The 13,649-nt window shown below is 24.9% G+C and overlaps 1 pseudogene across 1 annotated transcript; it reads left to right on the top strand. All coding sequences in view use genetic code 4, as the record gives it.

Moving 5' to 3' along the window:
- The first annotated feature begins 6,165 nt into the window (after window positions 1-6,165).
- N7458_012830 lies at window positions 6,166-6,313 on the top strand (annotated as a pseudogene). Its single transcript has 2 exons — window positions 6,166-6,201; window positions 6,305-6,313. Coding segments are annotated over exons 1-2 (45 nt in total).
- The last annotated feature ends 7,336 nt before the right edge of the window (window positions 6,314-13,649 follow it).

The raw sequence follows: 13,649 nt of genomic DNA on the forward strand, positions 1-13,649 counted from the left end.
CAAAGTTCTTTATCAGCTTTATTAACAAATAGAGTAGGTGATTGTTTATTAACTGTAGGTATGTTTGCTATTTTATGATCTTTTGGTAATATAGATTATAGTACAGTATTTGCATTAACTCCTTACTATAATGAAAATATTATAACTTTAATAGGTATTTGTCTATTAATAGGTGCTACAGCTAAAAGTTCACAAGTAGGTTTACATATTTGATTACCTCAAGCTATGGAAGGTCCTACACCAGTATCTGCGTTAATTCACGCAGCTACTATGGTTACAGCTGGAGTTTATTTATTAATGAGATCATCTCCATTAATAGAATATAGTTCAACTGTGTTAGTATTATGTTTATGATTAGGTGCTATAACAACAGTATTTAGTTCTTTAATAGGATTATTCCAACAAGATATTAAAAAAGTTATTGCTTATTCTACTATGAGTCAATTAGGTATGATGGTTATAGCTATAGGTTTATCAAGTTATAACTTAGCATTATTCCACTTAGTAAATCACGCTTTCTATAAAGCATTATTATTCTTAGGTGCTGGTTCAGTAATACATGCTGTAGCTGATAATCAAGATTTTAGAAAATACGGAGGTTTAAGAGAATTCTTACCATTAACATATTCAGTTATGTTAATAGCTTCATTAAGTTTAGTAGCTGTACCTTTCATGACAGGATTCTATTCTAAAGATTTTATTCTTGAATCTTCTTATGGTCAATTCTATTTATCAGGTACTATAGTTTACTTTGTAGCTACTATAGGTGCAATGTTTACAACATTATATTCAGCTAAAGTCTTATATTTAACATTCTTAGCTAATCCTAATGGTCCATTATCTAGTTACAAAATTGCACATGAAGGTGATTTATTCTTAACTATACCATTAATAATCTTATCTATTTTCTCTATATTCTTTGGTTATATTACTAAAGATATTTTTATAGGTTTAGGTACAGGTTTTTTTGTAGATAATAGTTTATTTATTCACCCTAATCATGAAATTATGTTAGATACTGAATTCGCAGTACCAACATTATTCAAATTATTACCTTTTGTATTTACAGTTTCATTAAGTATAATATCAGTATTATTATCTGAATTCTTACCTAAATTACTTATAAACTTTAAATATTCAAAATTAGGTTATAATATATTTAGTTTCTTCAACCAAAGATTCTATATAGAATTATTCTATAATAAATACATAGTTGAAGGAGTATTAAAATTAGGTGGTCAAACAACTAAGAGTCTTGATAAAGGTTCTGTAGAATTATTAGGTCCATATGGTTTAGAAAAAGGATTATTATCTTTAAGTAATAATTTAGGAAAATTAAGTACAGGTACTATAACTAGTTATGCATTGTATATATTAATAGGATTAATATTCTATATAACATTGTTATACTTCTCTTATAATGATAATAATTTATTAATATTAGTAATATTTGCATTATTTGTATTATTAAATAAAAACTTATCATATATTAAATAATATTATAATAATATTATTTATTTGTTTAATTTAAATTTATCTTCTTATTGAATATGCTTTTATCTTCAATATTCTGTTTATTATTATCTAATGCTTTGTCATTTAGACGTGATACAGCTATTCTTTATTCAAGAGTAGGAATAATTATTTTATTTTATTGTATCTTTTTATCTTATAATAATTTATTTATAACATATTTAGATAATGGTATTGGGTTATTTGGAGGTTTATTTTATACATCTTCTATAACACAAACATTTCATATATTAATATTTATTGTAAGTTTATTAATATTGAATATGACAGGATTTTATCCTAGAAAATTAATATCAAATGATTACATGAGTTTTAACAACTTATTATTTACTAAATTACAATTTGTTAAAAATACAGCTGTATCAAATATAATATTAAAAAAAGGAGAACAATATACTATAATAGAATATACATTAATGCTATTATTTATAATAACAGGTAGTGTTTTATTAATATCAAGTAGTGATTTAGTATCTATTTTTTTATCTATAGAATTACAAAGTTATGGTTTATATTTATTATGTACTATGTATAGAAATTCAGAATCAGCAACTTCAGCAGGTTTAACTTATTTCTTATTAGGTGGATTATCTTCTTGTTTTATTTTATTAGGTATTGCTTTGATATATGCTAATTTAGGTGTAACATCTTTAGATAGTTTATATGTTATAAATAATTTAGCTGGTATATTAAATGAGCAAGAAATGACTACATATATACCTTATTGCTTATTATTAATATCTATAGGTTTTTTATTTAAAATATCAGCAGCACCATTCCATTTCTGATCTCCTGATGTTTATGATGGTATACCTACTATAGTTACAACTTTTGTAGCTATAATAGCAAAAATATCTATTTTAACTTTATTATTACATTTAGTTCATTGTACTAATAGTATATATATTACAACTCAATATACTTGAACTACAAGTTTATTATTGAGTTCATTATTATCTTTAATAATAGGAACTCTATTAGGATTAACTCAATTTAGAATAAAAAGATTATTTGCTTATAGTACAATATCTCATTTAGGTTTCATGTTATTAGCTTTAACTATAAATAGTGTTGAATCTATACAATCATTTATTTTCTATTTAATTCAATATAGCTTATCTAATTTAAACGCCTTTATAATATTAATAGCCATAGGTTATAGTTTATATGCTTACAACGATAATAATATAAATCATAATAACTTAATAGATAAAAATAATTCTCCTATACAACTTATAAGTCAACTTAAAGGTTATTTTCATATTAATAGTATATTAGCTTTAAGTTTAGCTATTACTTTATTTTCATTTGCAGGTATTCCACCTTTAATGGGATTCTTTGCAAAACAGATGGTATTTTCTGCTGCTTTACAAGAAGGATATATTTTCTTAACATTAATAGGGGTTTTAACTAGTGTAATTAGTGCAGTTTATTATTTATTAATAATTAAAACTATGTTCTTTGATGGTCATTCATATACATACTTTAATAGTTTAAAAGATTTAAGAATACCAGCTCTTATATTGAAAAACAATAAAATTGTTAAGAAAATTTATTTTGATGATAAATTTTCTATATCTAGTTCTTTATCTTTTACTATTTCTATGTTAACTTTACTAATTCTTTTATTTATGTTTATGCCTAATGAATGATTACATATGACTAATTTATTAGGACTAATGATATTTCAACCCGGACCTTTTTAGTGTAATTATTCATGATGTTATTATTAATTTATCTAATATTATTAATTTTTTAAGTGAAATTATTAAAGGTATACATAGTAATATATATAATAATCGTTATATAATACTCATAACAATTCAATATGTAACAAATATATCAATTTATTTATTAGTATTCTGTGTTATACTATGAATTGCCGAATGGATATTTGGTAGTAAAAATAAACTATGTAATGTACTACGTATTACATTTATAATTTTTACATCTGTATTTTTAACATTATTAAAAATTGCTTGTAGTCCTGGAGAAGATTATGAATATATGTTATATGATATAACAAATGATCCATTAGATAATGCATGATATCATTCATATGATACATGAGATCATTCATATGATGAATGAGATCATTCATATGATGAATGTAATTATTCATATAATACTATACATTTATCAGGTCGTCCAGGTTGAGAAATTTATTTCCCTCATAATGAAAAAGGTTATCTTGATTTAGTATATGCAGATAAAAAATTTATAAATGATAGTGTGTTTAGAAGTAGTATTCCTGAATTACAAAATCAAACAATAACTAAAGAAGATTTATATATTAATTTTAAAAATACTTTAAATACTAGTTCGTTAAGGAACTATAAACTTGATCAATCAAAATACATAAGAAAGGTTGTAATGGATGAAGTAAGATTTGAATACTTGTATTGAAGTATTCTTTCAAATAAATCGTCAAATGTTTGATTGGAACTTAAATGATGGGATTTATGTTATATATATGGTTTATCACATCATAAAGATATACCTTTTGTGCTAAATGATATCAAAAGTCATACGCCTCAAACTTTTTATAATTATTTGGAAATTAAAAGAAATAATAATACCTTGAATGATTATTGAAAACGGGCATTAGATAAATATCAAGATAAACCAGAATCATTATATGCTTATGTACGTATAAGTAATTTTGTTATTACTTATACAAAAGACAAATAATATATCTTAGTTAGATTATAAGTATCCTAATTAATTAATTATAATGTAGCTAAATTGTTAATAATATAAATTAATTATATTTAGATATTATGTGGAAAGGTTGGGGGTAAATATAGATGAGTTTATAGATAATTATATATATATATATATATATCTAAAGTAATATAAAAATGTAAAAAAATTAGTGTTATGAAATTAAAAAAAAATGAGAATTTTAAAAAGTAATCCTTTATTAAGAATATTAAATTCATATTTAATAGATGCACCAACACCAGCTAATATTAGTTATTTATGAAACTTTGGGTCATTATTAGGTTTATGTTTAATTATCCAAATTGTAACAGGTGTTACATTAGCTATGCATTATACACCTAGTGTATCAGAAGCATTTAACTCAGTAGAGCATATAATGAGAGATGTTAATAACGGTTGATTAGTACGTTATTTACACGCTAATACAGCATCAGCATTCTTCTTCATAATGTATCTACACATAGGTAGAGGTTTATATTATGGATCATACAAAGCACCAAGAACATTAACATGAGCTATAGGTACAGTTATAGTTGTTTTAATGATGGCAACAGCATTCTTAGGTTATGTTTTACCATATGGTCAAATGAGTTTATGAGGTGCTACAGTTATTACTAACCTTATGAGTGCTATACCTTGAATAGGTCAAGATATTGTTGAATTTATTTGAGGAGGTTTCTCTGTTAATAATGCAACATTAAATAGATTCTTTGCATTACATTTCTTATTACCTTTTGTATTAGCTGCTTTAGTAGTAATGCACTTAATAGCATATCACGATGTAGTTGGATCAGGTAATCCATTAGGAATATCAGGTAATTATGATAGATTACCTTTTGCTCCATATTTTGTGTTTAAAGATTTAATAACTATATTCTTATTCTTTATAGTATTAGCAGTATTTGTTTTCTTTATGCCTAATGCATTAGGAGATAGTGAAAATTATGTAATGGCTAACCCAATGCAAACACCACCTGCTATTGTACCAGAATGATACTTATTACCTTTCTATGCAATATTAAGATCTATACCTAATAAATTATTAGGTGTTATAGCTATGTTTGCAGCTATATTAGCTTTAATGGTTATGCCTATAACAGATTTATCTAAATTAAGAGGTGTACAATTCAGACCTTTAAGTAAAATAGCTTTCTTTGTTTTCGTGGCAAATTTCTTAGTATTAATGCAATTAGGTGCAAAACACGTTGAAACACCATTTATAGAATTTGGACAAATTTCAACTGTTTTATACTTTGGACATTTCTTTGTAATAGTACCTGTATTAAGTATAATAGAAAATAGTTTAGTTGAAATAGCAACTAAAAAATAATTAATTTATATAATTTTTTATAATAATTTCTAGTATATTAATATATATTAATATTATTTATATAATTTACAGGAGTTTGAGCAGAGGGTTCTGCGTTTCGATTGCAAATCGAAATAAAGGGATTCGAGTTCCCCGAACTCCTAAAAATAACAAAAAATTTTTTTTTAGTAAACATATATTATTTAAGTATAGCATTTAACATACTATTTTGGTAGTATACAATATAGATGAAATTACATATTTTCTATAGTAATTATAGGAAAAATCTAAAATTTTATTTAACTGGTAAAAAAAGTTATATTATGCTAAAAATATTATATATATTTATTATATAAAGTATTACATAGGTATATTTATTATATATAAGTATATTTTAATATATATATAATTATAATATATTAAATAAATATAAGATAATTATAAAAAACTGCAAGTTAAATGTAAATGAAATATTTTATATATAGTAATAAAGATAAAAATTAAAAATGTTAAGTATAATTTCAATTTTGGAAGGATTATTATTAATAGTGCCTGCTTTATTATCAGTTGCTTTTGTAACTATAGCTGAAAGAAAAACGATGGCTAGTATGCAAAGAAGATTAGGACCTAATGCTGTAGGTTATTATGGTTTATTACAGGCATTTGCTGATGCTTTAAAATTATTATTAAAAGAATACGTAGCACCAACACAAGCTAATATTATTTTATTTTTCTTAGGACCAATGATAACTTTAATTTTTGCTTTATTAGGTTATCTAGTAGTTCCTTACGGTTCAGGTATATTTGTATCAGATTATAGTTTAGGTATGCTTTATATGTTAGCAGTATCTTCTTTAGCTACATATGGTATATTACTAGCAGGTTGATCAGCTAATTCTAAATATGCATTTTTAGGGTCATTAAGAAGTACTGCTCAATTAATTAGTTATGAATTAATATTAAGCTCTGTAATTTTATTAGTTATATTATTAACAGGTAATTTAAATATGATTACTATAGTAGAATCACAAAGAATAGTGGATTTCTTATTACCATTATTTCCTTTATTTATAATATTCTTTATAGGTTCTATAGCAGAAACTAATAGAGCTCCTTTTGATTTAGCTGAAGCAGAGTCAGAACTTGTTAGTGGATTTATGACAGAACACTCTGCCAGTATTTTTGTATTCTTTTTCTTAGCTGAATACGCAAGTATTGTATTAATTTGTATTTTAAATAGTATATTATTCTTAGGAGGATACTTATGTATTATACCTGTAAATTTAATAATAGATGTTTTAAATACTCTATTGGGTGTAGATAATTCTATACTAGAAGAAATATTTGTTAATATTTCATCTTCTCCTTTAAATTTAGCAGTAAAAACTACTTTCTTAGTGTTTGTATTCATATGAGTTAGAGCTTCTTTCCCTAGAATACGTTTTGATCAATTAATGTCAGTTTGTTGAACTGTGTTATTACCATTAATAATAGCATATGTGGTATTATTACCTTGTGTAGTATATGGTTTAGATGCTTTACCTACACAAATATTATTATAGTATAATAAACTATATAGTAAGTACTATATAATAGTATAAAAAAACTTTATGTCGTCTATAAAGTGTAAAAAAATATGTGAGACATATTAAATAAACAGTAAGTAAAAAAAAAGAAATATTTACAATGTCTTTATTATTATTATTAGTACCTTTAATAGGGATAAGTTTTGTAACAATAGAGGCAAATTATGGTTTATCTTTAATTAACAATATAAAAATAAAATCTATAGCCTTAATTACATCAGTAATAAATTTAGTTATTTCATTAATAATGTTTATATTATTTGATTTTAGTAGTAAACAATTTCAATTTATTGAAGAACACTATCAAATAAGTTATTTTGATATTTATTTAGGTGTAGATGGTTTATCTATATACTTTATATTGTTAACAACAATAATTATGCCTATAGCAATATTATCTAATTGAAATTCAATACAATCAAAAAATGTGTTATCGTTTGTAATAATAATGTTATTATTAGAAACATTATTATTAGCAGTATTTTTAGTGTTAGATATATTATTATTTTATATCTTTTTCGAGAGTATATTGCCACCTTTATTTTTATTAATAGGATTATTTGGATCAAGTAATAAAGTAAGAGCCAGTTTTTATTTATTCTTATATACTCTATTAGGTTCATTATTTATGTTATTATCAATAATAGTGATGTCTTCAATAATGGGTACTACAGATTTTGATGCTTTATCTAAAGCAAATTTTAGTTATATAACACAATTATTTTTATTTTATGGTATTTTTATAGCTTTTGCTGTAAAAACACCAGTAATATTCTTAAATACTTGATTATTAAAAGCTCACGTTGAATCACCATTATCAGGTAGTATTATATTAGCTGGTATAGTTTTAAAACTAAGTTTATATGGTATATTTAGATTAATGTTACCTTTATTACCAAAAGCTTCTTTAAATTATACATATATAATATACGTTATTGGTGTTATTACAATAATATACGCAAGTTTTAGTACTTTAAGAACAATAGATATTAAAGAGCTTATTGCTTATTCATCTGTATCTCACGCAGCTGTTTATTTAATAGGTGCATTTAGTAATACAGTACAAGGTATTGAAGGAGCTATAGTTTTAGGTTTAGCTCACGGGTTTGTATCACCTGGATTATTTATTTGTGCTGGAGGTATTCTGTACGATAGATCTTCTACAAGATTGATTACATATTATAGAGGTATGGCTCAAGTTATGCCTATATTCTCTATATTATTCTTTATATTATGTTTAGGTAATAGTGGTACACCATTAACATTAAATTTCATAGGTGAATTTATGTCATTATATGGTGCATTTGAAAGAATGCCTATATTAGGTATATTAGCTAGTACTTCTATAGTATTATCTGCAGCTTATACTATATTTATGTATAATAGAATAGCTTTTGGTGGTTCATACTCTGTATATTTTGTAGAAAATATAGGTGATGTTACTAGAAGAGAGTTTATTATGTTATTAGTATTTGTAGTATTAACAGTATTATTTGGTATATATCCTGCACCAATATTAGATGGTTTACATTACTCAGTAACTTCTTTAATTTATAGTATTAATTAAAAAATATATTATATATATAATATTACATAAAAATTAATTATGTATATTCTTACTAGCTCAATGGTAGAGCAGAATACTTCTAATATTTAGATCCGAGTTCGATTCTTGGGTAAGAATTTAAATAAAAAAATAGTTATTTTTTTTTATTTTTTAGCCTTTATAGCTCAATGGTAGAGCGGAATACTGTTAATATTTTGATAGATGTTCGATTCATCTTAAGGGCTTAAACATTTTCATATAGATTATATAAAAGGAAATGAATCCAGATTTTAATTAAATAAAATAAATGCCACAATTAGTTCCATTCTTTTTTGTAAATCAAGTAGTATTTGCTTTTGTTATATTAACAGTGTTAATATATACATTTACTAAATTCATATTACCAAAATTTGTACGTATTTTTATTTCACGTATTTACATAAATAAATTATAATATTTCATATTATAAATAAATAATAAAAAAAAAAGAAAAAATAAATTAATAAATAAAAGTTTTCTGTTTATCATAATAATGATTTCAGTTATAATATTATTGAAAATAATAATAAATTAATATTTAAATATATAAACAAATAAACAATTCTATGCGTCAATTAGATTTTGTATTAAGTCCACTGGACCAATTTGAAATTAGAGATTTATTCTCTATAAATGCCAACTTATTAGGTAACATACACCTATCTTTAACTAATATAGGTTTATACTTATCAATAAGTATTTTCATAATATTAACATATAGCTTATTAGGAACAAATAATAATAAAATTATACCTAATAACTGATCAATAAGTCAAGAAAGTATATATGCTACAGTACATGGTATAGTAATAAATCAAATTAACTCAAATAAAGGACAAATGTTCTTCCCTCTTATGTATGTATTATTCATGTTTATATTAGTGAATAATTTAATAGGTTTAGTACCATATAGTTTTGCTTCAACATCACATTTTATTTTAACATTCTCAATTAGTTTTACTATTGTTTTAGGTGCAACAATATTAGGTTTCCAAAAACATGGATTGAAATTCTTTTCATTATTTGTACCTTCAGGTTGTCCTTTAGCTTTATTACCTTTATTAGTTTTAATAGAATTCATATCATACTTATCTAGAAATGTTTCATTAGGTTTAAGATTAGCCGCAAATATTTTAAGTGGACACATGCTTTTAAGTATCTTAAGTGGATTTACTTATAATATTATGACTAGTGGTATAATCTTCTTTATATTAGGATTAATACCTTTAGCATTTATTATAGCATTCTCAGGATTAGAGTTAGCTATAGCTTTTATCCAAGCACAAGTTTTCGTAGTATTATCATGTTCTTACATAAAAGATGGACTAGATTTACACTAATAAAAATAAAAATAAAAATCAAGAATAAATATTGATTACTAGGATAAAATAATTTCCATTGATACTAATTTCGATCTATTAGTACTAATAATATTAACAATGTATATAATAATTATATTATTAATTGTATGTTACAATACATGCATAATTGTATTATAAAAAGTGATATAAAAATTATATGTAAATAGGAAAGTCCAATACTAAATATGCATATATGTTCATATAGCATATGAACTTTATAGTGATATAAGGATTTAAACAGAAACTAATAATTATTTTGTTTTATTTTAAAAATAATTTCGAACACTAATCTTATGTTTAGTTTTTATTTAGAATTATTGTAATTTCTAACAGGAACTGGCTTATTTATATCCTTTTTATAAAAGTAAAAAATAATTAATATGTATAATACAATATAGGTATTATATACCAAAATAAAAATTATAGAGAGTTTGATGATGGCTCTAACTGAACACTGTCCAAGTACTTGACACATGCTAATCGAACGACTAATTAGGTTTAATATAATATTATATTAAACTAAGTAGTAGTGGTGTACAGGTGAGTATATGATAAATTGGCTACCTTAAACCAAGGGAAAAATCCCTTATAAATAAAGGTAATAAAAATCCGGTTTAAGATGTTAATTTTTATCTCGGTGGGTAGTAGGAAAGGTAATGACTTTTCTAGCAAGAACCGTAGTCGTGACTGGAAAGTTGATCGACCACATTGGGTCTGAAAAAACCCAATGCTTTTTTGTACAGCAGTGAGGAATATTGGTCAATGGCCGAAAGGCTGAACCAGTAACTTGGAAGAATGTAAGTGTATTTGTATAAATACAGTAGCGATTATATCGCATAAAATTCTAAATAGATTAAAGATAATGACATAATCTATTTATAAGTCTTGACCAAACTACGTGCCAGCAGTCGCGGTAATACGTAGAAGGCTAGTGTTAGTTATCTTTATTGGGTTTAAAGGGTATGTAGACGGTAAATTAAACTCTAAAAGAGTACTTTTTTACTAGAGTTATATATGAGAAGGAAGAATTTCTGGAGTAGAGATAAAATTTTTTGATACCAGGAGGACTGTCAACGGCGAAGGCGTCCTTCTATGTAATAACTGACGTTGAGAGACGAAGGCTTGGGTAGCAAACAGGATTAGATACCCTAATAGTCCAAGCAGACAATGATGAATGTCATACATTAGAGAAGATTTAATGTATAAACGAAAGTGTAAGCATTCCACCTCAAGAGTACTATGGCAACATATAAACTGAAATCATTAGACCGTTTCTGAAATCAGTAGTGAAGTATGTTATTTAATTCGATGATCCGCGAAAAACCTTACCACAGCTTGTATAACTATTTAGTAAATTGTAACAAGCGCTGCATGGCTGTCTTTAGTTAATGTCGTGAGATTTGGTTAACTCCTTTAATTAACGAAAACCCTCACTTTATTTATTTATATAGAGTGGTTCACTACTACATTGGATTAGATAATAGGGATTAAGACAAGTCATTATGGCCTAAATGCTGTGGGCTATAGACGTGCCACATACGCCTTTACAAAGGGATGCGATATTGTGAAATGGAGCTAATCCTCAAAAAAGGAAATATTATGGATTGTAGTCTGTAACTCGACTACATGAAAAAGGAATTACTAGTAATCGTGAATCACCATCGTCACGGTGAATTTTTTCTCAGTTAGGTACTAACCACTCGTCAGGCGCTGAAAAAAGAAGATGCAGTAAGTTTGATTTTTTCTATATAAAATTATATATAATTAGGTGTATAAATATGTAGGAAAGTTTTCGTATGCAAAACTTTGATTGGTGTTAAGTCGAAATAAGGTTCGTGTAATGGAAATTGCACGGGGAGTATAAACATTAAAAAAAATTTATACATATATCATAATATTATCATTATGATATATAATCTTTAAAAGGTAAATTGGAATTATTTCCAACTGGTTCGAATCCAGAAAAAAGATAAGTTTATATAAGGAAGGGTCCGTTTGTTGGTTTACGGGTTGAGCTGTAAACTCAATGGCTATAGGCCATCGAAGGTTCGATTCCTTTTCTTCCTAATTAGATAATTATTCTAATCCCATCTTGATATTTTTTGTGAAATACATTGATAGATTTAATTTTTTTTTATGAATAATATTTTTTTATTAAATGATTATATTACAAATGGATTTAGAATAGAATTAGTAGATATTATTTATCTAGTTTCGATATTATTAGGTGTACTTACTATAATAAGTAGAAATCCTGTAGTATCAGTATTATTTTTAATAGGTTTATTTGTAAATATAGCTGGTTTATTAATATTAATAGGATATAGTTTTATGGGTTTAGCTTATATTTTAGTATATGTAGGTGCAGTATCTATATTATTTCTTTTCATCTTAATGTTAATTAACATTAGAATTTCTGAACTTTTAAATGAGACTAATAATGATATACCTTTAGCTATATTAACAGTTTTATTATTCTATTATATAATAGGACAAGTAATACCTTCAAATTTAACAGATAATACTATTATATCTTCTTCATCAAATTCATTTTCAGAAGTATATAATGTGCAATTAGATAATCAAATTTTAAATTTAGCAGATTTAAAGCAACAAATAAGTTATGTTAGTAGTAATGGATGAGATAGTTCATTAATAGAACCTACACATATAGCTAGTATAGGTAATATAATGTATACAAGTTATTCAATATGATTAATAATAAGTTCAATTATATTATTGCTAGGTATGGTAGGAGCTATAGTAATAACTATAAAACAAAAATAGTAAGATATTAATAATTTGAGCATTTTTATTAAATTAAAAATATGATTTATACATCAAAAAGTAATTTTCAAAATCATCCTTTCCATTTAGTTTCACCTTCACCTTGACCTTTATTTACTAGTATTTCATTGTTTATATTAACAACAGCCATAGTTTTATTTATGCACGGATTCCAAGGATTTGAGTATTTAGTACCTGTAGCTGTATTTAACGTAATGTATGTTATGGGATTATGATTTAGAGATGTTATTTCAGAAGGTACATATATAGGTAATCATACAAATGCAGTACAAAAAGGACTAAATTTAGGAGTAGGTTTATTTATTATATCTGAAGTTTGTTTTTTCTTAGCTATATTCTGAGCATTTTTCCATAGTGCTATATCACCTAGTGTAGAATTAGGTGCACAATGACCACCATTAGGTATACAAGCAGTAAATCCTTTTGAATTACCATTATTAAATACTATATTATTATTATCATCTGGTGTAACAATTACATATGCTCACCATTCATTAATACAAGGAAATAGAAAAGGAGCTTTATATGGTACAGTAGTTACAATAATATTAGCAATAATATTTACTATATTCCAAGGTGTAGAGTACTCAGTATCTTCTTTCACAATTTCTGATAGTGTATATGGATCATGTTTCTATTTTGGAACAGGTTTCCACGGTTTACACGTTATAATAGGAACAGCATTCTTAGCTGTAGGATTATGACGTATGGCAGCATACCATTTAACAGATCACCATCACTTA

The sequence above is a fragment of the mitochondrial genome of Penicillium daleae (genome assembly GCF_028827525.1).
Source record: "Penicillium daleae strain IBT 16125 utg000010c_segment0_segment0 mitochondrion, whole genome shotgun sequence".
NCBI lineage: Eukaryota > Fungi > Ascomycota > Eurotiomycetes > Eurotiales > Aspergillaceae > Penicillium > Penicillium daleae.